This window comes from Salvelinus fontinalis, chromosome 27, assembly GCF_029448725.1.
Source record: "Salvelinus fontinalis isolate EN_2023a chromosome 27, ASM2944872v1, whole genome shotgun sequence".
Lineage (NCBI taxonomy): Eukaryota > Metazoa > Chordata > Actinopteri > Salmoniformes > Salmonidae > Salvelinus > Salvelinus fontinalis.
In genome coordinates this window covers 37,814,743-37,841,304 of record NC_074691.1, presented here as the reverse complement: position 1 = coordinate 37,841,304, position 26,562 = coordinate 37,814,743, and the positions used below count along the sequence as shown (strand labels likewise).

The following is a 26,562-nucleotide window of genomic DNA, read 5'->3' as shown; positions in this document are numbered from 1 at the left end:
CAACCATATCACTATCAAAATATCACTATCAATCATATTACTAGCAATCATATCACTATCAATCATATCACTATCAACCATATCACTATCAACTATATCACTACCAACCATATCACTATCAAAATATCACTATCAATCATATCACTATCAATCACATCACTATCAACCATATCACTATCAATCACATCACTATCAAAATATCACTATCAACCATATCACTATCAATCACATCACTATCAACCATATCACTATCAATCATATCACATCACTATCAACCATATCACTATCGACCATATCACTATCAATCATATCACTATCGACCATATCACTATCAATCATATCACTATCAACCATATCACTATCAACCATATCACTATCAATCATATCACTATCAACCATATCACTATCGACCATATCACTATCAACTATATCACTATCAACTATATCACTATCAACCATATCACATCACTATCAACCATATCACTATCGACCATATCACTATCAACCATATCACTATCAACCATATCACTATCAACCATATCACTATCAACCATATCACTATCAATCATATCACTACCAACTATATCACTATCAACCATATCACTATCAATCATATCACTATCAACCATATCACTACCAACTATATCACTATCAACCATATCACTATCAACCATATCACTACCAACTATATCACTATCAATCATATCACATCACTATCAACCATATCACTACCAACTATATCACTATCAACCATATCACTACCAACTATATCACTATCAACCATATCACATCACTATCAATCATATCACTATCAACCATATCACTATCAACCATATCACTACCAACTATATCACTATCAATCATATCACTATCAACCATATCACTACCAACTATATCACTATCAATCATATCACATCACTATCAACCATATCAGTATAAATCATATCACTATAAATCATTATCAACTATATCACTACCAATCATATCACATCACATCATTATCAATCACATAACCATCAATCATATCATATCACTATCAATCATATCACTATCAACCATATCACTATCAATCATATCACTATCAACCACATCACTACCAACCATATCACTATCAACTATATCACTATCAATCATATCACTATCAACCATATCACTACCAACTATATCACTATCAATCATATCACTATCAACCATATCACTACCAACTATATCACTATCAATCATATCACATCACTATCAACCATATCACTACCAACTATATCACTATCAACCATATCACTACCAACTATATCACTATCAACCATATCACATCACTATCAATCATATCACTATCAACCATATCACTATCAACCATATCACTACCAACTATATCACTATCAATCATATCACTATCGACCATATCACTACCAACTATATCACTATCAATCATATCACATCACTATCAACCATATCACTATCAACTATATCACTATCAACCATATCACTACCAACTATATCACTATCAATCATATCACATCACTATCAACCATATCACTACCAACCATATCACTATCAACTATATCACTATCAATTTGAACAGTAACACAAGTAAACAATATGGATGATTACACCGTAATATTTCTTCATAGGTTACAGCGTCGGTATTGCTTCATTTGACTTTTTTTTTTGGGGGGGGGGGGGGGGGGGGGCCAAAACGAGCAGCAAGGTGTGAGTCTACGGGCCGCTGTGTGTGTGTAAGTGTGTGTGTGTGTGTGTGTGTGTAAAATGACAGAGCAGCGTGTTGAGTTCACACTGTATGTGAGTTGGTGTGGCGGTGATGGTGTGTTACACTGCTGTGAAAAGGAGGTCTCTGACAGATGAATAGAGCCCACGACGAAAGAGAGGAGGAGGAGGTGGAGGTGTGAAACAGTCAGGAACCAGAGGGACCAGGCCCAGAGGCAATAACCTGGGAGTGACCGACCAACACCTCCCCACATCTCAGGTCCTCTGAACGGGCACCGTAAACTACAGACACCCGCGGATCTTAAATCAGAACCAGCAGGGGGGTTAGAGCTGGGGATGGTAGAGGAGCTGGGAGGGCAGAGGAGAGGGGCTTTCCCAAGCAGGGGGCAGATTAGACGCGCACTGTCAGGTATCAACTCACACTCTTCTGCTTGTTTTAACGCCCCTGGAGCAGGACTGGAGTATAGGGGGGGTTGACACAGGGGGAGGACAGGGGGAAGTAGGGGGGGGGGGGTCTGGGTTCACAAGCCTGGAGGGCTACAAATGGTCCACAGGACAGAGGGAAAGCCCCTGTTGAGAAAGTTAATGAGGTTTGTTGAACTTTGACCTATAAGCAAAGTGGTGTTACAGTATCAGGCCTATTCCTGCTCTGATGTGCTACAGGGGTGTTATGGTTCATACCAATTCTGTTTGGCGAAGAAGTTCCCTTGAACAAATGGGGTGGCAGGTAGCCTAGTGGTTAGCACGTTGGGCTAGTAACTGCGAGGTTGCAAGATCGAATCCCCAAGCAGACAAAGTAAAAATATATTGTTCTGCTCCTGAACAAGGCAGGCACTGTTCCCTGGTAGGCTGTCATTGTAAATAAGACTTTGTTCTTAACTAACTTGCCTAGTTAAATAATGGATAATAAATAAAAACAGGTATCTTTTCAAGTGAAAGTAACCCAGTAAATAAATATTTCCTGTGAAGCAGTGATGGAGCGCAGATAAGAGCTTTCAATAAAGGAGGCAAACCTGACTAACCGCTTCAATGGCTTTATATGCAACAGAACAGATGGAGAACAGAAAGACTATTTACAGGGAGTGTTGAGATACAGAAGAGAGGCGTGGGACAGAAACAGAGACTATTTAAAGGGAGTGTTGAGGCTGAGATACAGAAGAGAGGCGTGGGACAGAAAAATATAATTATCCGGTACGCTCAACTGAAAAAACATTGTTAAATGGCACCGAGCTTCTCTTCAGGCATTATCTCAGACAGCCTACTGTGACGGTAGAGATCAAAATAAAGGAGGCCTACATAGCCAAAGGGTGCTTCCCAAATGACATCCTATTCAGTGTAGTGCACATCTTTAGTAGATAGTAGTGGTGCACTACACTGAGTGTACAAAACATTAGGAACACCTTCTCTTTCCATGACATAGACTGACCAGGTGAATCCAGTTGAAAGCTATGATCCCTCGTTGATGTCACCTGTTAAATCCTCTTCAATCAGTGTAGATGAAGGGGAGGAGACAGGGTTACAGAAGGATTTTTAAGCCTTGAGACAATTGAGACATGGTTTGTGTATGTGCCATTCAGAGGATGAACGGGCCAGACAAAAGATATATGTGCCTTTGAACAAGGTATGGTAGTAGGTGCCAGGCACACCGGTTTGAGTGTGTGTGTGTGTGTTTGTGGGGAGGGGGGGTGCAACTCAATATTAAGAAGGTGGTCCAAATGTTTGGTATACTCAGTGCATATAAGGAATACTGTGCCGTTTGGTACACAAAGACAGAGAACTGTTATGATACAAACATTAGTGTAGCTTTGTCCAAAACTGTCTATTTAGTTAGTTATTAACGGATGGCATCGGCAGCCGCCCTGAGCACAATGTCATTTTGTCCTTGGCCTCAATCCCCATGACAACTGCTGGATTCAACGACTACCAAAAAATAATCACACACACACACACCACACACACACAAGTAAAACAAGTTTTATCAACAAACTAGCTAAATCATACCCTCATTGAGCCTATGTTAATTGGGGTTCAAACCCTTCCAAGCCTCTTTAAGTCCTTTTCAGTTCCTGCCGTGTTAAATACCAACCGTAGACTAGCAGCTCTAAAGCTAACAGCCACAGGGAACCTAACAGTGCTGATATTATGTCGATGAAACAAACACGTGGGTTTTGCCTACAGAACAAAGTGAGAGGTGCTCAGTCTTATGAAACGGGGGCGCATCCTAAATAGCACCCGATTCCCTACATAGTGCACTAGTGGGCCCCTGGTCAATAGGGCTCTGATTAACAGTAGTGCACTACATAGGGAATAGGGTGCCATAGGGCTCTAGTCAACACTATTTAGGAAATAGGGTGCCATAGGGCTCTGGTTAAAGGTAGTGCACTATATAGGGAATAGGGTGCCATAGGGCTCTGATCAACAGTAGTGCACTATATAGGAAATAGGGTGCCATAGGGCTCTGGTTAAAGGTAGTGCACTATATAGGGAATAGGGTGCCATTTGTGAGACATACTTTATCTCTGGATCCCCTGGGGGAGATAAGCTCAGTACTGAACGGATGCAAAACGACCACACCGAGAGGACAGTTTGGACAGAAAACATTTCCTGACAGAAAAAATATTGCATAACGAAATCACAAAGTGCTGCCCTGACTGACCCAATAGTAGTTATATAATCTAGATCAGTGGAGGCTGGTGAGGGGAGGACGGCTCATAATAATGGATGGAACGGAGTCAATGGAGTGGTATCAACCACATCAAAGAGGTGGTTTCCATGGTTTCCATGTGGTTGATACCACTCCACTGACTCCATTCCATCCATTATTATGAGTCGTCCTCCTCTCAGCAGCCTCCACTGATCTAGACCATATGACACAGTGTCTATCTAGACCATATGACACAGTGTCTATCCAGACCATATGACACAGTGTCTATCCAGACCATATGACACAGTGTCTATCTAGACCCTATGACACAGTGTCTATCTAGACCCTATGACACAGTGTCTATCTAGATCCTATGACACAGTGTCTATCTAAACCATATGACACAGTGTCTATCTAGATCCTATGACACAGTGTCTATCTAGATCCTATGACACAGTGTCTATCTAGACCCTATGACACAGTGTCTATCTAGACCATATGACACAGTGTCTATCTAGACCCTATGACACAGTGTCTATCTAGACCATATGACAGTGTCTATCTAGACCCTATGACACAGTGTCTATCTAGATCCTATGACACAGTGTCTATCTAGATCTATCTAGACCATATGACACAGTGTCTATCTAGATCCTATGACACAGTGTCTATCTAGACCATATGACACAGTGTCTATCTAGATCCTATGACACAGTGTCTATCTAGACCATATGACACAGTGTCTATCTAGATCCTATGACACAGTGTCTATCTAGACCCCATGACACAGTGTCTATCTAGACCATATGACACAGTGTCTATCTAGACCATATGACACAGTGTCTATCTAGACCCCATGACACAGTGTCTATCTAGATCTATCTAGACCATATGACACAGTGTCTATCTAGACCATATGACACAATGTCTATCTAGACCATATGACACAGTGTCTATCTAGACCATATGACAGTGTCTATCTAGACCATATGACAGTGTCTATCTAGACCCTATGACACAGTGTCTATCTAGACCATATGACACAGTGTCTATCTAGACCATATGAAAGTGTCTTTCTCCTTTCGGCAAATCTGGCCACGACTCCATTTTGCTCCTCCATTCCTGTAGACAGAAACTCAAACAGGAAGTACCTGTGCAAAGGACTATTCAACGCTGGTCTGACCAATCGGAATCCACGCTTCAAGATTGTTCTGATCACGCGGACTGGGATATGTTCCAGGTAGCTTCAGAGAATAATGTTAACGAATATACTGATACGGTGAGTGAGTTTATCAGGAAGTGTACAGGGATGTTGTACCCACTGTGACTATTAAAGCCTACCCAAACCAGAAATGTGGATAGATGGCAGCATTCACGCAAAACTGAAAGCGCAAACCATTGCATTTAACCATGGCAAGGTGACTGGGAATATGGCAGAATACAAACAGTGTTATTATTCCCTTTGCAAGGCAATCAAACAGACAAAACGTCAGTATAGAGACAAAGTGGTGTCGCAAATCAACGGCTCAGACACGAGACGTATGTGGCAGGGTCTACAGACAATCCCGGATTACAAAGGTAAAACCAGCCACGTCACGCTTCCGGACAAGCTAAACACCATCTTCACCCGCTTTGAGGATAACACAGTGCCATCGACACGGCCCACTAACAAGAACAATTTCCTTACCGCCCCAATAGATCCACAGACGATGCAATCGCCATTGCACTGCACACAGGTATTCCTCTTGTCCAGATGGGATATGGCTTTGTAAAAATGCTGTTCATTGACTATTGCTCAGCATTCAACACCAAGAAGGAGAGTGATGGAGTGCTGCATCAGATGACCTGGCCTCCACAATCCCCCGACCTCAACCAAATTTAGATGTTTTGGGATGAGTTGAACCGCAGTGGGAAGGAAAAGTAGCCAACAAGTGCTCAGCATATGTCGGAACTCCTTCAAGACTGTTGGAAAAGCATTCCAGGTGAAGCTGGTTGAGAGAATGCCAAAAGTGTGCAAAGCTGTCATCAAGGCAAAGGGTAGCTATTTGAAGAATCTCAAATATATTTTGATTTGTTTACCACTTTTTTGTTTACTACATGATTCCATATGTGTTATTTGATAGTTTTGATGTCTTCACTATTATTCTACAATGTAGAAAATAGTACAAATAAAGATAAACCCTTGAATGAGTAGTTGTGTCCAAACTTTTGACCGGTAGTATATGTATATTTAAAACCAACTACTTTTAGTCCGAATGGATAATCATTTTAACAAACCCACATCGCAACCCATGCCAGCCCTAACTGTTCCCATCACCCTTGTTGGCAGAGAGCAAATGTTGCAGTTTTAAAGCTAAATTCCCACAATTCTACACATTTTTCATGGGGCAGATATATTTTGTAGCAGTTTTAAAGCTAATTTCCTGCAATTCTATGCATTCTTCCATGTCTTATGTGCGTACATAGGATACCTGCGGTCCGTATTGACCACATTATGGAAGATCTAGACCACATAACACAGTGTCTGTCTAGATCAGCTGGTTTCAGGCTCATCCTTAATATTTTTCTTTACCAACCATCTGCATAATTTGGCTGTAGGCCACTATGTCAGAAACCCCCAAAATTGCTTTTTTGGTCTTAAAAATATAGGGTTAGGCATAAGATAAGAAGTGTGTTTAAGGTTAAGTTTAAAAATCAGATTTTACGATTAGTATTGCAGGACTGCCGGCTTTCCAAGTAAATAATAGCAACCGTAGGATCCCCATTAGCCGACAGCAATGGCGACAGGTGGTTCTGTTCCGAGTTGAAGGTGGTAGGTCCTGCCCTCTACTGGCGATGGAAAGAATAGCAGCTAGTGACAGTACTTTATTTTTTTTATTTAACTAAGCAAGTCAGTATTAAGAACAAATTCTTATTTAAATTACATGATAAATACTATTAACTCTTCAAATGGAATACAATATTTGTAAATATATAATAATATAAAAATTTGCATCTAAGGAAGAAAGAGGTTATTTCTAAATTCATAGTTCCAACAGGAAATCATTCAAGTTAACGAGCTTATCAAGTAAGGAAATAGTTACAGGTAAACACTGTTCAAGTAGATGTATCAAATTCTAAGACGTAGAAGTAAATAACAACATTAGGTAACATCAAATAAGGACTTACATTCATAAACTACTCTCTTACTGAGAATCTTAAGAGTATAGTATATTTTAGTGGGATGACCTAATGGATCCTGTCTTGCATTACTAAAAAACTGGTGTGTGGAAAATGACCTGAAAATATATATTTTTTAAAAGAGAAATAATTTGACAATGACATGTGTATCATCAGTTTTTCTTTCCATTGAGAATCGATAACATAATCTGAGAAATATTCAAAACATGTTGCATGACTTGGTATGCGGCGAAGTCAGTGGTTTGAAGCATCGGAATGCAGTGATGTCAGCGACTGTGCTTTTCCCAAACATGACGTCAACGTGGTTCACCCAGACGGTTTACCAAATGACCAGGATGACATCATCACCCTCAGCACTTAGCTAGAATCTCCTGGCAGCTCTTGTACACTTTGACCAGGCAGTTCAGCCTTGGTTTTGAGCTCTGAAAGAGGAATGAAAGGTAGACTAGAATCAGACAGGTGGATATAGAGGTGAGAAAGGCTTCAACACAGGGTTATTAGCCATCAACGCAGGGTTATTAGGCATCAACGCAGGGTTATTAGGCTTCAACGCAGGGTTATTAGGCTTCAACGCAGGGTTATTAGGCATCAACGCAGGGTTATTAGCCATCAACGCAGGGTTATTAGCCATCAACGCAGGGTTATTAGCCATCAACGCAGGGTTATTAGCCATCAACGCAGGGTTATTAGCCATCAACGCAGGGTTATTAGCCATCAACGCAAGGTTATTAGGCTTCAACGCAGGGTTATATGGCATCAACGCAGGGTTATATGGCATCAACGCAGGGTTATATGGCATCAACGCAGGGTTATATGGCATCAACGCAGGGTTATTAGCCATCAACGCAGGGTTATTAGCCATCAACGCAGGGTTATTAGCCATCAACGCAGGGTTATTAGGCTTCAACGCAGGGTTATATGGCATCAACGCAGGGTTATATGGCATCAACGCGGGGTTATTAGCCATCAACGCGGGGTTATTAGCCATCAACGCGGGGTTATTAGCCATCAACGCGGGGTTATTAGCCATCAACGCAGGGTTATTAGGCTTCAACGCAGGGTTATATGGCATCAACGCAGGGTTATTAGGCTTCAACGCAGGGTTATATGGCATCAACGCAGGGTTATTAGGCATCAACGCAGGGTTATTAGGCATCAACGCAGGGTTATTAGGCTTCAACGCAGGGTTATTAGCCATCAACGCAGGGTTATTAGCCATCAACGCAGGGTTATTAGCCATCAACGCAGGGTTATTAGCCATCAACGCAGGGTTATTAGCCATCAACGCAGGGTTATTAGCCATCAACGCAGGGTTATTAGCCATCAACGCAGGGTTATTAGCCATCAACGCAGGGTTATTAGCCATCAACGCAGGGTTATTAGGCTTCAACGCAGGGTTATTAGGCTTCAACGCAGGGTTATTAGGCTTCAACGCAGGGTTATTAGGCTTCAACGCAGGGTTATTAGGCTTCAACGCAGGGTTATTAGGCTTCAACGCAGGGTTATTAGGCTTCAACGCAGGGTTATTAGGCTTCAACGCAGGGTTATTAGGCTTCAACGCAGGGTTATTAGGCTTCAACGCAGGGTTATGGCTTCAACGCAGGGTTATGGCTTCAACGCAGGGTTATGGCTTCAACGCAGGGTTATTAGGCTTCAACGCAGGGTTATTAGGCTTCAACGCAGGGTTATGGCTTCAACGCAGGGTTATGGCTTCAACGCAGGGTTATGGCTTCAACGCAGGGTTATGGCTTCAACGCAGGGTTATGGCTTCAACGCAGGGTTATGGCTTCAACGCAGGGTTATGGCTTCAACGCAGGGTTATGGCTTCAACGCAGGGTTATGGCTTCAACGCAGGGTTATGGCTTCAACGCAGGGTTATTAGGCTTCAACGCAGGGTTATTAGGCTTCAACGCAGGGTTATGGCTTCAACGCAAAGTTATTAGGCTTCAACGCAAAGTTATTAGGCTTCAACGCAGGGTTATGGCTTCAACGCAGGGTTATGGCTTCAACGCAGGGTTATGGCTTCAACGCAGGGTTATTAGGCTTCAACGCAGGGTTATTAGGCTTCAACGCAGGGTTATTAGGCTTCAACGCAAAGTTATTAGGCTTCAACGCAGGGTTATGGCTTCAACGCAGGGTTATGGCTTCAACGCAGGGTTATTAGGCTTCAACGCAGGGTTATTAGGCTTCAACGCAGGGTTATTAGGCTTCAACGCAGGGTTATTAGGCTTCAACGCAGGGTTATTAGGCTTCAACACAGGGTTATGGCTTCAACACAGGGTTATGGCTTCAACACAGGGTTATGGCTTCAACACAGGGTTATGGCTTCAACACAGGGTTATGGTTTCAACACAGGGTTATGGCTTCAACACAGGGTTATGGCTTCAACACAGGGTTATGGCTTCAACACAGGGTTATGGCTTCAACACAGGGTTATGGCTTCAACACAGGGTTATGGCTTCAACACAGGGTTATGGCTTCAACACAGGGTTATGGCTTCAACACAGGGTTATGGCTTCAACACAGGGTTATGGCTTCAACACAGGGTTATGGCTTCAACACAGGGTTATGGCTTCAACACAGGGTTATGGCTTCAACACAGGGTTATGGCTTCAACACAGGGTTATGGCTTCAACACAGGGTTATGGCTTCAACACAGGGTTATGGCTTCAACACAGGGTTATGGCTTCAACACAGGGTAAAACTACATCAGATCCAAAGCAAAATGTTTTATTTTATTAGTTTCCTTCCCCCTGTGAAGCACACAGGACATTTCACATGTCCTAAAATGTGATGTATAAATAAAGCTTGATTTGATTTAGTTTACATACAGAAATGCATTTTAAACAGTATGTTAGATCAATAATGATCCCGAAGCTCACCTGAAACAGCGGGACCACGCTGGACACTGCCTCTGGATCTGAGGGGTCCTTCAAGAGGATGCAAAGGTAGTAGATGACTGTTTGCTGAAACAAAAGGGGCATATAAAATAAAATATAATAATACTGTATATACCATTTATCAGAATCTTTTATCCAAAAGCGACTTTCATTGTTACCTGTCCTGCCAATCATCAACGGTTAAGATAAGTCAGAGCAGGATCCATCTAGATTCATCTGAAGACAGAGCAGGATCCATCTAGCTTCATCTGAACGAGAAGCAGGATCCATCTAGATTCATCTGAAGTCAGAGCAGGATCCATCTAGCTTCATCTGAAGTCATAGCAGGATCCATCTAGCTTCATCTGAAGTTATAGCAGGATCCATAGCAGGATCCATCTAGCTTCATCTGAAGTCATAGCAGGATCCATAGCAGGATCCATCTAGCTTCATCTGAAGTCATAGCAGGACCCATCTAGCTTCATCTGAAGTCATAGCAGTATCCATCTAGCTTCATCTGAAGTCATAGCAGGATCCATCTAGCTTCATCTGAAGTCAGAGCAGGACCCATCTAGCTTCATCTGAAGTCATAGCAGGATCCATCTAGCTTCATCTGAAGTCATAGCAGGATCCATCTAGCTTCATCTGAAGTCATAGCAGGATCCATCTAGATTCATCTGAAGTCATAGCAGGACCCATCTAGCTTCATCTGAAGTCAGAGCAGGACCCATCTAGCTTCATCTGAAGTCAGAGCAGGACCCATCTAGCTTCATCTGAAGTCATAGCAGGATCCATCTAGCTTCATCTGAAGTCATAGCAGGATCCATCTAGCTTCATCTGAAGTCATAGCAGGATCCATCTAGCTTCATCTGAAGTCATAGCAGGATCCATCTAGCTTCACCTGAAGACAGAGCAGGATCCATCTAGCTTCATCTGAACGAGAAGCAGGATCCATCTAGCTTCATCTGAAGTCATAGCAGGACCCATCTAGCTTCATCTGAAGTCATAGCAGGATCCATCTAGCTTCATCTGAACGAGAAGCAGGATCCATCTAGATTCATCTGAAGTCATAGCAGGACCCATCTAGCTTCATCTGAAGTCATAGCAGGATCCATCTAGCTTCATCTGAACGAGAAGCAGGATCCATCTAGATTCATCTGAAGTCATAGCAGGATCCATCTAGCTTCATCTGTACGAGAAGCAGTCAACGACTTCACTGACGATCAAATCAACTGTGGACATGTACCTTCATTGGCTAGATGATACAAACAGCTCAGTATCTTTATATTTCCTCACCATGTGAATATCTTAATTCATTACTATGTCTTTGATCTTCCTCACCATGTGAATAGCTTCATTAATTACTATGTCTTTGATCTTCCTCACCATGTGAATAGCTTCATTAATTACTATGTCTTTGATCTTCCTCACCATGTGAATAGCTTCATTAATTACTATGTCTTTGATCTTCCTCACCATGTGAATAGCTTCATTAATTACTATGTCTTTGATTTTCCTCACCATGTGAATAGCTTCATTAATTACTATGTCTTTGATCTTCCTCACCATGTGAATAGCTTCATTAATTACTATGTCTTTGATCTTCCTCACCATGTGAATAGCTTCATTAATTACTATGTCTATGATCTTCCTCACCACGTGAATAGCTTCATTAATTACTATGTCTTTATATTTCCTCACCATGTGAATAGCTTCATTAATTACTATGTCTTTAATTTTCCTCACCATGTGAATAGCTTCATTAATTACTATGTCTTTGATCTTCCTCACCATGTGAATAGCTTCATTAATTACTATGTCTTTGATCTTCCTCACCATGTGAATAGCTTCATTAATTACTATGTCTTTGATTTTCCTCACCATGTGAATAGCTTAATTAATTACTATGTCTTTAATCTTCCTCACCATGTGAATAGCTTCATTAATTACTATGTCTTTGATTTTCCCCATCTCTATGAAGTCTGTAGACTCCCTGCCGGAGGCGTAGCTAGAAGACACCTGGACACCCAGGGAACCAATGATGAGCAGTGTCTCATGGTCCACCTTCACAAAGTGGATGTGGACCATCATACCGACCAGGGTGATGATTATGGCACTGGAGAGAACGGCTGTGTTCTGGAGAGAGATGAAGAGACTGGCATTGAAGTAAAAAAATAAATACAAATAATTTCTCTGTAGACTCAGGGTGCTCTGCATACAGCGACTTAGAGAAGAGACCAGCATTGAACTGATTGAACGACAACAGGCACAACAACAACAACAATAATACTTAGTTATAGGTGTAGGCTATACTGTTAAATGATTAATCTAGTTTAGTAGGTTACCGACACTGGCCCTAAAGCGCTATAGGGACACGCTTTTGTTCTAGACCTGCACTAACACACCTGATACAACCACACAACACCTGATGAGCAGTTGGTTGAAGCAGATGTGTTAGTGTCGGGCCGGAACAAAATCCTGCACACCCAGTAGCTTACAGGAACTGGATTGTTGACCACTGACGCAGGTGCCAGTGGGTATCTGGTGGAAGTCCCAAATGGAACCCTTTACCCTATATAGTGCACTACATTTCACGAGAGCCCCATTGGGTCATGGTCAAAACTATTACACTGTATAGCGAAAAGGGTGCCATTTGGGACTCTGCGCCAGTCTCCTTACCTCAGTGACGAAAAATATGATGTAGGCCGATAGCCAGACGGCGCAAGTGTAAGCCATCACTCTGCCTATGGAGACTTTAGCCGAGCTAACCGTGAACTCCCTGCAGAAACCCGAGTGACTTTGACATTCCAGAGAGATGGCCTTGCCGTCGATGTCCGTGTAGGTTTCATCTTCCATGCTGTAATGCTGGTCACCGTTCTGCATAAACTCTAGATTACTGGATATCAATAGCTGGAACTGGAGTGATGTCTAGCTAACGTCGAACTAATGTAGGCTAGCTCTAACGTCTTCGGTGAGTAGACAGCTTACTAGCTAGCTAACAATGTTGAGACTGAAAAAACTATAAAAATGAACAATGACTAACATATTTTCATACGCTACTAGTTTACTTCAAAGCCAGCAAACGTGAATCCGGGAATGCACTTCCTCTCAGTATTGACTATTAATTGCACAAAACTAGGACAACATCGATGAGAAAACCTCTTTGACCTAACTGGCAAGCTACAAACTTTGAGGTGCATTGTGGGGAATGATTCAAAAATCGATTCAAAACAACAACTCTAGGAGTAATACTACATATCCCAGGATGCTTCGCGGTCTCTAACTTTTGATCTCTGGATGAAAACAAGCCGATCAGCTGATGAAACTGTGAACAACATCTAGCTGTTGGGCAGCGAAATTATCCTTACAAGATATATATATATTTTTTTTAAATACAACGGTATCTTTGTGATTGACACTGCATACCATGTTTGTTTATTAAAAGAGTATTGCGTTGTTTTGTATGTAGAAGGTGAAGGAACGTGTTTAGGTTAGGAAACATCTGGGCAATCTAGCTAGTTTCTTGTACTAACTAGGTCAATATTTTTGGCTTGATGAAGGCTTTTGTTGATGTGTTGGTTCTTGAGAAATGGGTCGTTTCAGTTGATGTAGAGTAACTGACAAATATGTAAGTGTTTTCTTTTTATATATATTCAGATTTGTTTTTGCACAGAGTCACCGTTGTCAATTTCTACTCTCAAAGTCACTTAGCCAACAACAACGGCTAAACAAACACTAGGCTAGCTAACGTTAGCTAATGCCAATGTTATTGGTGGTTGACAGCTATCGATTGCTTGCAGGTGGTGCTAGCTGCATGTCTGGACATGTATGTAGGAAATCGTTGTGATTGTTTTGCTGACAGACAGACAGATCTGTAACTTAGAGTAATTTGATGTCAAAGTGATCTGTCACAGTTCATTTTGAAAATTGATCTGTGTAAGAAATTGTATTAGTTATTGGTAACTTGTTTTAACAACTTCTCAACATTACCTATAAGTTGACACAACATACACACCCCCTCTTTCTCTTGGACATATGCTGGACACATAGGACATATACACGGCACCCACAATTCCCCTCCCCCATGACAATCATACAGACACACCCAACCCATGGTTGGACCTCAGGACAAAGAACTCTCAGGAACCAATGGAACGTGGACACCAGGCCTGATCAGGACTACCCAAGACCCAGATCGACCAACTGGAAGGCCGGACTCGCAGATCTACCTACTTTGCTTGTTGTCTATATAGTACTGAACATTTCTGGAAACTCCCTCTTTTCCGGACGATTCACTAGGAGTCAGATTGAAAGAGCCTTGCTGCAAGATTTTACTAAGATATCTTTACATGTAATTAAACGGCCTTATTATATAATTATCCACCTCGTCCTATTGTCTCCTCTTGTTCTCCTGTCAACAGTAAACGTTTCATTAACATCTGCTAAGTGTTTTGGGGAGTATAGAAGAGGCACTACTACCATAACGTACTGTAACGACCCTGTGTTTATAAGCGCGGAAATCGACTCTGCCGCTCGAGCATGCTTTTGCGGCACAGTCGATAGCGCGCCGGACGGGCTAGGAGGTCGAGGGTTCGAGACCTGCTCCCTGCCTGTTTCATTACATTGGTGTCAGAAGTACACAGGGTCGTTACAGAGTACTAAAGAAGAAAACATTTAAATCTTTAACATCTTATAGACTATAGCCATAAACATATTCTACATCAGTCTGGTTTCGTTATCCTCGTGTAGTTTTCGACTCTTCAGCAACAGTTCCTCGGGCACAGATTATCGGCATAAAGGCGCACTTGTTAGCAGTACCACACCGAATTGTTAATTATGAGTGGTCAAGGTCCGTCTGTAGATAAGGGGATGAACACCATCCTGGTGTGTCAGGAGAGCTACGCCTGCGGCGGCTCAGACGAGGCCGCCTTCGAATGCGACGAGTGCGGCAGCCTGCAGTGCGTCCTTTGCGAGCTTGAGCTCCATCGTCAGGAACGCATGAGGAATCATGACAGGGTCCGCATCGCCCCGGGACACGTTCCTTTCTGTGACTCCTGTAAAGGGAACAACAGCGGCTTTGGCGTGAACAGGAGCAGGCTGAGGGCGGTGGTGCGCTGCCAGGGCTGTAAGATGAACCTCTGTTTGGACTGCCAGAAGCGGACCCACAGCGGGGTGAATAAGAGGAAGCACCCCGTGACCCCATACCCTCCTCCGGTGAAAGCCCAGGATAGTAGCCTGGATACTGGGGATGGAGGAGAGATGGAGGCCCTGAAAGCAAAACTGGAGGAGGTGTGCAACTTCTTACTGGTGGATGAGAAGGAGGAGATGCAGGTGAGTAACATCTTGGCTACTTCCCAAATGGTTTCCTGTTCCCTATATAGTGTACTTATTTTTGACCAGGCCCCACAGAGTCATACTCAACCCCCTAACTGTAGACACTAATCAACCCCCTAACTGTAGACACTAATCACTAGGAACTTGTGTATATCTGAAAAGATTGGATGATAGGTATAAGGCAGTTTGCAATTTGACAATCTCTATGAAACGCCAAGGAGAAATATCTTAAATAATCATCCTTCGATTCAGATTGGAGGACTGCCAGCTGTCCAAGAAAATATTGGTTAAGAAGACCAATAATCGTGTGAGTGTCAATCTATTGTGCAATCATGCCAACTCCTTGTCAGTCATTGACATGTCAATGAACAATGGAGCTGGCAAGCGCACAAACAGATCTAGGACCAGGCTATAGAAGTAGACAACAGATCTAGGACCAGGCTATAGAAGTAGACAACAGATCTAGGACCAGGCTATAGAAGTAGACAACAGATCTGGGACCAGGCTATAGAAGTAGACAACAGATCTGGGACCAGGCTATAGAAGGAGACAACAGATCTAGGACCAGGCTATAGAAGGAGACAACAGATCTAGGACCAGGCTATAGAAGGAGACAACAGATCTGGGACCAGGCTATAGAAGGAGACAACAGATCTGGGACCAGGCTATAGAAGGAGACAACAGATCTGGGACCAGGCTATAGAAGTAGACAACAGATCTGGGTCCAGACTATAGAAGTAGACAACAGATCTGGGACTAGGCTATAGAAGGAGACAACAGATCTGGGACCAGGCTATAGAAGGAGACAACAGATCTGGGACCAGGCTATAGAAGGAGACAACAGATCTGGGACCAGGGGCCTGTTGCACAAAACTAGGATAAGGGATTAAGCCAGGATATCTTGGTGATCCTGGCTCAATTGATCCGTAATCCGGTTGCACTAAAGATGGATAGGGGGCAGGAGGATATGTTATGGTATAAATTACCATGGAGATTTATTCTGTGGAGCTAGCCTGCTCCAGACCAGGCTAAATTCCAGGATCTATTTAATCTCATCCCTAATGTCAGTCAGCAGTCACCACAAATGGAAACCAATAGTTATTTCACTGCACTATACATTGTTATCACATATAACTAGACCCACTGTCATTATTTAAACGTTTGTGATCATTAATTTCAATGATTTAGGATAAAAAATAATTTTTAGATGTTGCTATCATTAGATAATTTACAGTTTCCCATAGACTATAAGGCTATATATAAAATGATAGAATATTAGGGCCACAGAGGGGAAAAAAACACAAGTAATAATATTGTAACCAGTTGTTTTAAAGGAGGACAGTTGTTAAAATGACAGATGTGGGGCATTTCGTGAAATTGTACTTCAGTATGGTTTCATAAACAAAGACATGCTGATGTGCCAGAATATTAAGTATCACATTGTCATAAGTATCAAAACAATATGTAGCTTTTCTGCAGAAAGAACCAGACTCATAAATTTATGACTTTATCCTTTTTCTTCAGTGTGGCCCTAGTACTCTGTCATATAAACAAATACACATTCCATATGAATATAAAAACACAATGTGTAACATTATGTTCCTTTATTGAATAAGGACAAAACAAAGCAGGTAAACCATCAGCTCCTTTCGAAACTGAAGTCAGTGACTCTACAAGATGGAAAGCACAGAATCCAAGCATATTATACAAAATGATACATACACATTCAAAGGTCTGTATATAACACACCCTGCATGTCTGCACACTAAAATAAATGCAGGACAAATCCATACACATCAACTGAACAGACAAATTAATGGATGCAGTAGCCTCCCTGCAGCCTTGTATTACACACAGTATACCGCACAAACATCATAAGAGGCCAAATTCGTTAAAAAAACGAACCCAAAAAAAAAACAAATTCCTCTGCCACCGCAGGACATATTTAACCAAAATTGAAAGCACACATACTAACTAAAATAATTCAACACATATTGGTCCCTCAGCAGCCGACCACTGTCGTCATCAGGGAAGATTGCCGGATTGTCCCAGTCCATGGCTGGTGGCACTCTGGGGGCCCTCTCCTTCCTCAGGCAGGCCACATTGTGGAGGACAGCACAAGTCACAGTAATATCACATGCCCTAACAGGGCTGACCCTTAATTTGTGAAGGCAGTGAAAGCGTGCTTTCAGGAGGCCAAAGGTCATTTCAACTCTGGCCCTGGTCCTGGCATGGGCATGGTTGTAGGCCTGCTGTGCTTCCTGGGGGTCTGTGAAAGGTGTCAGGAGAAAAGGCTGGCAGCCATACCCCCTGTCTCCCAGCAACACACCAGAGAATTCACCTGTCAACACAAAATCTCATCATTACTACCTCATAAACACAGTGATATTCTTGACACAGCCATGATGGTTATAAATAGGGGTTGTGTGGCTTACCTTGTGATAGGCACTGATAAATTTCAGAGGCCCGAAAGATTCTGGAGTCATGGACTGAGCCAGGCCATTTTGCCACAACATTGCTGATCACACAGTCAGCATTGCAGACCATCTGAAATCATAAGATGAGGAATATTACACCAATCAATGCACATCACTGGCAATGCAGAGTGTTCGTCAATGGACAATATCAAAAAGTTATGTTCACCTGAACATTAATGCTGTGAAAGGATTTCCTATTCACAAAATCGGCCTCATGGGCACCTGAGGGGGCTTTTATCCTTATGTGTGTGCAGTCCACTGCACCAATGACATTGAGGAAACCTGTCACACAAAGTAATGAGTATCCTACTATGTGTTAACAGTTGTCCTGTAATTTGTAGATCCTCTTACCTGCAATCCTATAGAACTCCTCTTTGATGTCACAGAGTCTTCTGTGGCCAGGGAAGGAGATGAAGACATCTGCTAATGCTTTGATAGCCAGACACACACTCCTTATTGTGCGGCAAATTGTGGCCTTGTTCAGCTGTTCTGCATCCCCCACTGAGTACAGGAAGGCTCCACTAGCAAAAAAGCGCAAGGCCACACAAACCATTTGCTCCACACTCAGTGCATGGCTCCGTGCAGTGCGGTGCTTAATCCTGGGACCCAGTAGTCTGCATAGATACCTGATGCCATCTGCAGAAAACCTGTATCTTTCATATAGATGGTCATCAGGGAAGGCCAGTGGGTCCAACCGGTCCCTGAAGACCCTTTCTCGCCTGAAGGCTCTCCTCAGCACAAGTGCTTCTTCATCCACCACATCTCGCACGAATGGGCATGCCATTGTCAGAGCAGAAAGGAACACACAATTTTGGGCCTTCATATAGGCTAGTGGCCACACCTGGTGCTGGCGGGGTGGGCAAAAGAGGGCGATGCCTTATAACGATGACTTGGTTGTACTGATTGCTGGGAAAATAAAAAAAAACTTAGAAAGATGCCACCGTCCTGTGTGCTCACAATAAGAGCTCATATGTCATGGCTCACTTGACTTTACGAGAATATACCTAATTTTTATTTTGAGCTGTGTCATCTTCTTGGAGCTGGGGGAGGAAAGAAAAATAATGATTAATACATTTGTGTTACAGTTAGCATACAGTGTACATTGAAGGCATATCTCACCTCCCTCTCAAGTTTTTTTATTTCAAGGTCCAGTTTCCTAATTGTCCTCTTTTTTTTTTCGGACTCCAGTGCAAGATTTTCCATCTTTTTCTTCTTGTACTGAATGTCTATGTCTGCCAGTTCTATTTGGCGCCGGAGGTGGTTGCCATACAACTTTCTGATAGCTTGTGAGCTCTGTGAACACAATACAATTAGCGCAGCTGGAATTTGGCAGGATGTGGTGTCCTTTTATTAATACGCACTATGTTGCCAGGCTGGTTTTCCCACTGTATAGCATCTGGGTCCTGTAAAAGAAATTAGATTTTTTGATTTTGATGAGGACTCCTCACCATTGTAGAGTAAATAGTACTTTCACAGTCTTAACATGATACCTCATGCCTTCTGGAATCCAGAGAGATGGTCTCCTCCTCATCATCGTCTCCATCATGTGCTGTTGCTGCTGCACTGGGGCCTTCACCCTATCACATTTAATCAGATTCATATTGAAGCTAGTAGACAAGACATGCCAGGCCTACAGTATGCCTTTGATGGAGTACTCACTGGATCAGCATCGTCTGGTGCTTGTGCTGGTGGCTCTAACAGGAACACAGTGCTGCCAGACACTGCAAGGCAATAGGTAAACCAAAGTCAGACAGTCCAAATTGATTCAATATGAATGTGGTTGTATCCCATGTAGAGATGGAAGGACATACCTTGAATGAAGCGGGTGGCATCTTGGGAGGAACCTATGCTCGTCTCTTTCCCCCCAGGGATCCCCTCTAAGACGGGCCTGCCTTTATTTAGCTCCAAGGCCATGTCCTCTGCTGGGGTAAGGTCAGCCTTTGGTGACCCACCACCCGTGCCTTGTCTGTGGGTATTCTTTTTCACTGCTAAAACAGTACAGACAATGTGTGAGCAGGCACCTTCTGGGTACAATATATGCTTGTGCTTTGTTAAATATTAGTCAGGGACCATACCATTCTGCAGAATGTTCTTGTATTTGATTTTGACCTGCTGCCATGTCCGTTTTGGCCCGTTCATGTTTAATCTACACACACACACACACACACACACACACACACACACACACATTTAATTGAGTCACACTGCAAAAAATTACTTGGTATTTTTGTCTTGTTTTCAGTAAAAATATCAAAACATTTATCATAGCTTTATACAGTGTGATGGAGTTACTTTACACAATTTCACTCATATCTGCAGTGCATTTCAATTAAAAATTTAACCGTTTCATAATTACAGTACAACTGCATTTTTGGAGATGTGAATTAAATATTTGAATTGTAATTGTGATGTTTCAGCGGAGCGGTGACTGTGTAATTGTGCACTACTTACGCATTCAGGCGGTCTGCAATACTTTGCCACGCTTTTTCTCTTTGCTTTATCACTGTGGCGGTGTTGCCTTTCTTCTTAATTATATCTTTTACCTCCTCGTATGCCTCCATGAGGATTTGTGCTTCCGACGGGGAAAAGTACGCGGCTCTAGTTGCCATGGTAAATCAGTTAATCTGTGATCTGTGGCGGAGTCTATTTGAGTGAGCCGTGAGCGCGCACCTATCCAGGATTGGTTTCACCTGGCTTAATGAATCCGTGTCTGCTCATCCTGGCTTGGTCTTTGTGCAACCAATTAAGCCTGGACGCACATGTTTTGGCTTCATTGAGCTCAGCTGAGTCATTTATCCCGGATGTCTTAATTCTACTTTTGTGCAACAGGCCCCAGGCTATAGAAGGAGACAACAGATCTGGGACCAGGCTATAGAAGTAGACAACAGATCTGGGACCAGGCTATAGAAGTAGACAACAGATCTGGGACCAGGCTATAGAAGTAGACAACAGATCTAGGACCAGGCTATAGAAGTAGACAACAGATCTGGGACCAGGCTATAGAAGGAGACAACAGATCTGGGACCAGGCTATAGAAGTAGACAACAGATCTGGGACCAGGCTATAGAAGGAGACAACCGATCTGGGACCAGGCTATAGAAGTAGACAACAGATCTGGGACCAGGCTATAGAAGTAGACAACAGATCTGGGACCAGGCTATAGAAGTAGACAACAGATCTGGGACCAGGCTATAGAAGTAGACAACAGATCTGGGACCAGGCTATAGAAGTAGACAACAGATCTGGGACCAGGCTATAGAAGTAGACAACAGATCTGGGACCAGGCTATAGAAGTAGACAACAGGGGCCTGTTGCACAAAACTAGGATAAGGGATTAAGCCAGGATATCTTGGTGATCCTGGCTCAATTGATCCGTAATCCGGTTGCACTAAAGATGGATAGGGGGCAGGAGGATATGTTATGGTATAAATTACCATGGAGATTTATTCTGTGGAGCTAGCCTGCTCCAGACCAGGCTAAATTCCAGGATCTATTTAATCTCATTCCTAATGTCAGTCAGCAGTCACCACAAATGGAAACCAATAGTTATTTCACTGCTCACTATACATTGTTATCACATATAACTAGACCCACTGTCATTATTTAAATGTTTGTGATCATTAATTTCAATGATTTTGGATAAAAAATAATTTTTAGATGATGTTGCTATCATTAGATAATTTACAGTTTTCCATAGACTATAAGGCTATATATAAAATGATAGAATATTAGGGCCACAGAGGGGAAAAAAACACAAGTAATAATATTGTAACCAGTTGTTTTAGAGGACAGTTGTTAAAATGACAGATGTGGGGCATTTCGTGAAATTGTACTTCAGTATGGTTTCATAAACAAAGACATGCTGATGTGCCAGAATATTAAGTATCACATTGTCATAAGTATCAAAACTGTAAAAACAATGTAGCTTTTCTGCAGAAAGAACCAGCCTCAAATTTATGACTTTATCCTTTTTCTTCAGTGTGGCCCTAGTACTCTGTCATATAAACAAATACACATTCCATATGAATATAAAAACACAATGTGTAACATTATGTTCCTTTATTGAATAAGGACAAAACAAAGCAGGTAAACCATCAGCTCCTTTCGAAACTGAAGTCACAGTGACTCTACAAGATGGAAAGCACAGAATCCAAGCATATTATACAAAATGATACATACACATTCAAAGGTCTGTATATAACACACCCTGCATGTCTGCACACTAAAATAAATGCAGGACAAATCCATACACATCAACTGAACAGACAAATGAATGGATGCAGTAGCCTCCCTGCAGCCTTGTATTACACACAGTATACCGCACAAACATCATAAGAGGCCAAATTCGTAAAAAAACGAACCCAAAAAAAACCAAATTCCTCTGCCACCGCAGGACATATTTAACCAAAATTGAAAGCACACATACTAACTAAAATAATTCAACACATATTGGTCCCTCAGCAGCCGACCACTGTCGTCATCAGGGAAGATTGACGGATTGTCCCAGTCCATGGCTGGTGGCACTCTGGGGGCCCTCTCCTTCCTCAGGCAGGCCACATTGTGGAGGACAGCACAAGCCACAGTAATATCACATGCCCTAACAGGGCTGACCCTTAATTTGTGAAGGCAGTGAAAGCGTGCCTTCAGGAGGCCAAAGGTCATTTCAACTCTGGCCCTGGTCCTGGCATGGGCATGGTTGTAGGCCTGCTGTGCTTCCTGGGGGTCTGTGAAAGGTGTCAGGAGAAAAGGCTGGCAGCCATACCCCCTGTCTCCCAGCAACACACCAGAGAATTCACCTGTCAACACAAAATCTCATCATTACTACCTCATAAACACAGTGATATTCTTGACACAGCCATGATGGTTATAAATAGGGGTTGTGTGGCTTACCTTGTGATAGGCACTGATAGATTTCAGAGGCCCGAAAGATTCTGGAGTCATGGACTGAGCCAGGCCATTTTGCCACAACATTGCTGATCACACAGTCAGCATTGCAGACCATCTGAAATCATAAGATGAGGAATATTACACCAATCAATGCACATCACTGGCAATGCAGAGTGTTCGTCAATGGACAATATCAAAAAGTTATGTTCACCTGAACATTAATGCTGTGAAAGGATTTCCTATTCACAAAATCGGCCTCATGGGCACCTGAGGGGGCTTTTATCCTTATGTGTGTGCAGTCCACTGCACCAATGACATTGGGGAAACCTGTCACACAAAGTAATGAGTATCCTACTATGTGTTAACAGTTGTCCTGTAATTTGTAGATCCTCTTACCTGCAATCCTATAGAACTCCTCTTTGATGTCACAGAGTCTTCTGTGGCCAGGGAAGGAGATGAAGACATCTGCTAATGCTTTGATAGCCAGACACACACTCCTTATTGTGCGGCAAATTGTGGCCTTGTTCAGCTGTTCTGCATCCCCCACTGAGTACAGGAAGGCTCCACTAGCAAAAAAGCGCAAGGCCACACAAACCATTTGCTCCACACTCAGTGCATGGCTCCGTGCAGTGCGGTGCTTAATCCTGGGACACAGTAGTCTGCATAGATACCTGATGCCATCTGCAGAAAACCTGTATCTTTCATATAGATGGTCATCAGGGAAGGCCAGTGGGTCCAACCGGTCCCTGAAGACCCTTTCTCGCCTGAAGGCTCTCCTCAGCACAAGTGCTTCTTCATCCACCACATCTCGCACGAATGGGCATGCCATTGTCAGAGCAGAAAGGAACACACAATTTTGGGCCTTCATATAGGCTAGTGGCCACACCTGGTGCTGGGGGGGTGGGCAAAAGAGGGCGATGCCTTATAACGATGACTTGGTTGTACTGATTGCTGGGAAAATAAAAAAAAACTTAGAAAGATGCCACCGTCCTGTGTGCTCACAATAAGAGCTCATATGTCATGGCTCACTTGACTTTACGAGAATATACCAAATTTTTATTTTGAGCTGTGTCATCTTCTTGGAGCTGGGGGAGGAAAGAAAAATAATGATTAATACATTTGTGTTACAGTTAGCATACAGTGTACATTGAAGGCATATCTCACCTCCCTCTCAAGTTTTTTTATTTCAAGGTCCAGTTTCCTAATTGTCCTCTTTTTTATTTCGGACTCCAGTGCAAGATTTTCCATCTTTTTCTTCTTGTACTGAATGTCTATGTCTGCCAGTTCTATTTGGCGCCGGAGGTGGTTGCCATACAACTTTCTGATAGCTTGTGAGCTCTGTGAACACAATACAATTAGCGCAGCTGGAATTTGGCAGGATGTGGTGTCCTTTTATTAATACGCACTATGTTGCCAGGCTGGTTTTCCCACTGTATAGCATCTGGGTCCTGTAAAAGAAATTAGATTTTTTGATTTTGATGAGGACTCCTCACCATTGTAGAGTAAATAGTACTTTCACAGTCTTAACATGATACCTCATGCCTTCTGGAATCCAGAGAGATGGTCTCCTCCTCATCATCGTCTCCTGTGCTGTTGCTGCTGCACTGGGGCCTTCACCCTATCACATTTAATCGGATTCATATTGAAGCTAGTAGACAAGACATGCCAGGCCTACAGTATGCCTTTGATGGAGTACTCACTGGATCAGCATCGTCTGGTGCTTGTGCTGGTGGCTCTAACAGGAACAGTGCTGCCAGACACTGCAAGGCAATAGGTAAACCAAAGTCAGACAGTCCAAATTGATTCAATATGAATGTGGTTGTATCCCATGTAGAGATGGAAGGACATACCTTGAATGAAGTGGGTGGCATCTTGGGAGGAACCTATGCTCGTCTCTTTCCCCCCAGGGATCCCCTCTAAGACGGGCCTGCCTTTATTTAGCTCCAAGGCCATGTCCTCTGCTGGGGTAAGGTCAGCCTTTGGTGACCCACCACCCGTGCCTTGTCTGTGGGTATTCTTTTTCACTGCTAAAACAGTACAGACAATGTGTGAGCAGGCACCTTCTGGGTACAATATATGCTTGTGCTTTGTTAAATATTAGTCAGGGACCATACCATTCTGCAGAATGTTCTTGTATTTGATTTTGACCTGTTGCCATGTCCGTTTTGGCCCGTTCATGTTTCATCTACACACACACACACACACACATTTAATGGAGTCACACTGCAAAAAATTACTTGGTATTTTTGTCTTGTTTTCAGTAAAAATATCAAAAAATGTATCATAGCTTTATACAGTGTGATGGAGTTACTTTACACAATTTCACTCATATCTGCAGTGCATTTCAATTAAAAATTTAACCGTTTCATAATTACAGTACAACTGCATTTTTGGAGATGTGAATTAAATATTTGAATTGTAATTGTGATGTTTCAGCGGAGCGGTGACTGTGTAATTGTGCACTACTTACGCATTCAGGCGGTCTGCAATACTTTGCCACGCTTTTTCTCTTTGCTTTATCACTGTGGCGGTGTTGCCTTTCTTCTTAATTATATCTTTTACCTCCTCGTATGCCTCCATGAGGATTTGTGCTTCCGACGGGGAAAAGTACGCGGCTCTAGTTGCCATGGTAAATCAGTTAATCTGTGATCTGTGGCGGGGTCTATTTGAGTGAGCCGTGAGCGCGCACCTATCCAGGATTGGTTTCACCTGGCTTAATGAATCCGTGTCTGCTCATCCTGGCTTGGTCTTTGTGCAACCAATTAAGCCTGGACGCACATGTTTTGGCTTCATTGAGCTCAGCTGAGTCATTTATCCCGGATGTCTTAATTCTACTTTTGTGCAACAGGCCCCAGATCTGGGACCAGGCTATAGAAGTAGACAACAGATCTGGGACCAGGCTAGACCGATACTCTGTTTGGTCGAGGAAAGTACTTCACCACAGACTGACCTCTGTTGTATTGAATCTTTAGTTAAAGGATGAGGAAGACTTTGTGAGCCGGCTGGACTGCAGGCCAGAGGAACTCCTCAAGGTCGTGTCTATCTTTGGAAACACGGGGGAGGGGAAGTCCCACACCCTGAATCACACCTTCTTCCTGGGGCGAGAGGTGTTCCAGACATCCCCCACCCAGGAGTCCTGCACCGTGGGGGTCTGGGCTGCCATGGACCCCATCCACAGGGTGGTGGTGATCGACACAGAGGGACTGCTGGGGGCAGGTACAGAATTAAACATGACTAAATGTGACACAGGAGCTGGACAAATACACTGATGGTAGCTAGAAACAACAGCAAGGCTTCAACTGACATCTGATTGGTCAAAACCTTGTTGTATCAAAAGACTAGACTAGAGCATAACTTATTTTAGTCTGAGGGGAATGCCGTGTGTCTGTCTGAGGGGAACGCCGTGTGTCTGTCTGAGGGGAACGCCGCGTGTCTGTCT

The 26,562-nt window shown here is 42.9% G+C and overlaps 3 protein-coding genes and 1 long non-coding RNA gene across 7 annotated transcripts in view; 1 reads left to right on the top strand and 3 right to left on the bottom strand.

Moving 5' to 3' along the window:
- Positions 1-7,221: 7,221 nt before the first annotated feature.
- On the bottom strand, positions 7,222-13,618 carry pigh (phosphatidylinositol glycan anchor biosynthesis, class H). Of its 2 annotated transcripts, XM_055885702.1 has the most exons (4): positions 13,105-13,618; positions 12,352-12,561; positions 10,429-10,512; positions 7,222-7,968 (listed from the first exon to the last, which is right to left on the bottom strand). In XM_055885702.1, exons 1-4 carry the CDS (start codon positions 13,306-13,308, stop codon positions 7,897-7,899), a joined length of 570 nt encoding a protein of 189 aa, XP_055741677.1. In that variant the 5' UTR covers positions 13,309-13,618; the 3' UTR covers positions 7,222-7,896. The 2 variants fall into 2 exon arrangements, with proteins under 2 accessions (XP_055741677.1, XP_055741676.1); XM_055885701.1 differs by lacking the exons at positions 12,352-12,561; positions 13,105-13,618 and adding an exon at positions 11,902-12,345.
- Positions 13,619-13,710: 92 nt separating this feature from the next.
- LOC129825528 (zinc finger FYVE domain-containing protein 1-like) overlaps positions 13,711-26,562 on the top strand; it is a 31,383-nt gene continuing 18,531 nt past the window's right edge. Inside the window, exons 1-3 of one of the 3 annotated variants that reach the window (XM_055885696.1) lie at positions 15,651-15,756; positions 16,012-16,066; positions 26,096-26,339. In XM_055885696.1, coding sequence (XP_055741671.1) covers positions 15,737-15,756; positions 16,012-16,066; positions 26,096-26,339 — 319 coding nt within the window. In that variant the 5' untranslated portion in view covers positions 15,651-15,736. Of the gene's footprint in view, positions 15,757-16,011; positions 16,067-26,095; positions 26,340-26,562 lie in introns of all 3 variants that reach the window. The other 2 variants (XM_055885695.1, XM_055885694.1) reach the window with 2 other exon arrangements.
- Positions 17,349-18,683, bottom strand: LOC129825533 (putative nuclease HARBI1). Its single transcript, XM_055885703.1, has 2 exons — positions 18,195-18,683; positions 17,349-18,100 (listed from the first exon to the last, which is right to left on the bottom strand). The coding sequence occupies exons 1-2, from the start codon at positions 18,304-18,306 to the stop codon at positions 17,730-17,732; spliced, it is 483 nt and encodes a 160-aa protein (XP_055741678.1). The 5' UTR covers positions 18,307-18,683; the 3' UTR covers positions 17,349-17,729.
- On the bottom strand, positions 23,539-25,972 carry LOC129825534 (uncharacterized). Its single transcript, XR_008754901.1, has 7 exons — positions 25,238-25,972; positions 24,974-25,150; positions 24,824-24,883; positions 24,659-24,741; positions 24,530-24,571; positions 24,288-24,461; positions 23,539-24,208 (listed from the first exon to the last, which is right to left on the bottom strand). It is a non-coding gene; the product is annotated as an uncharacterized LOC129825534 (long non-coding RNA).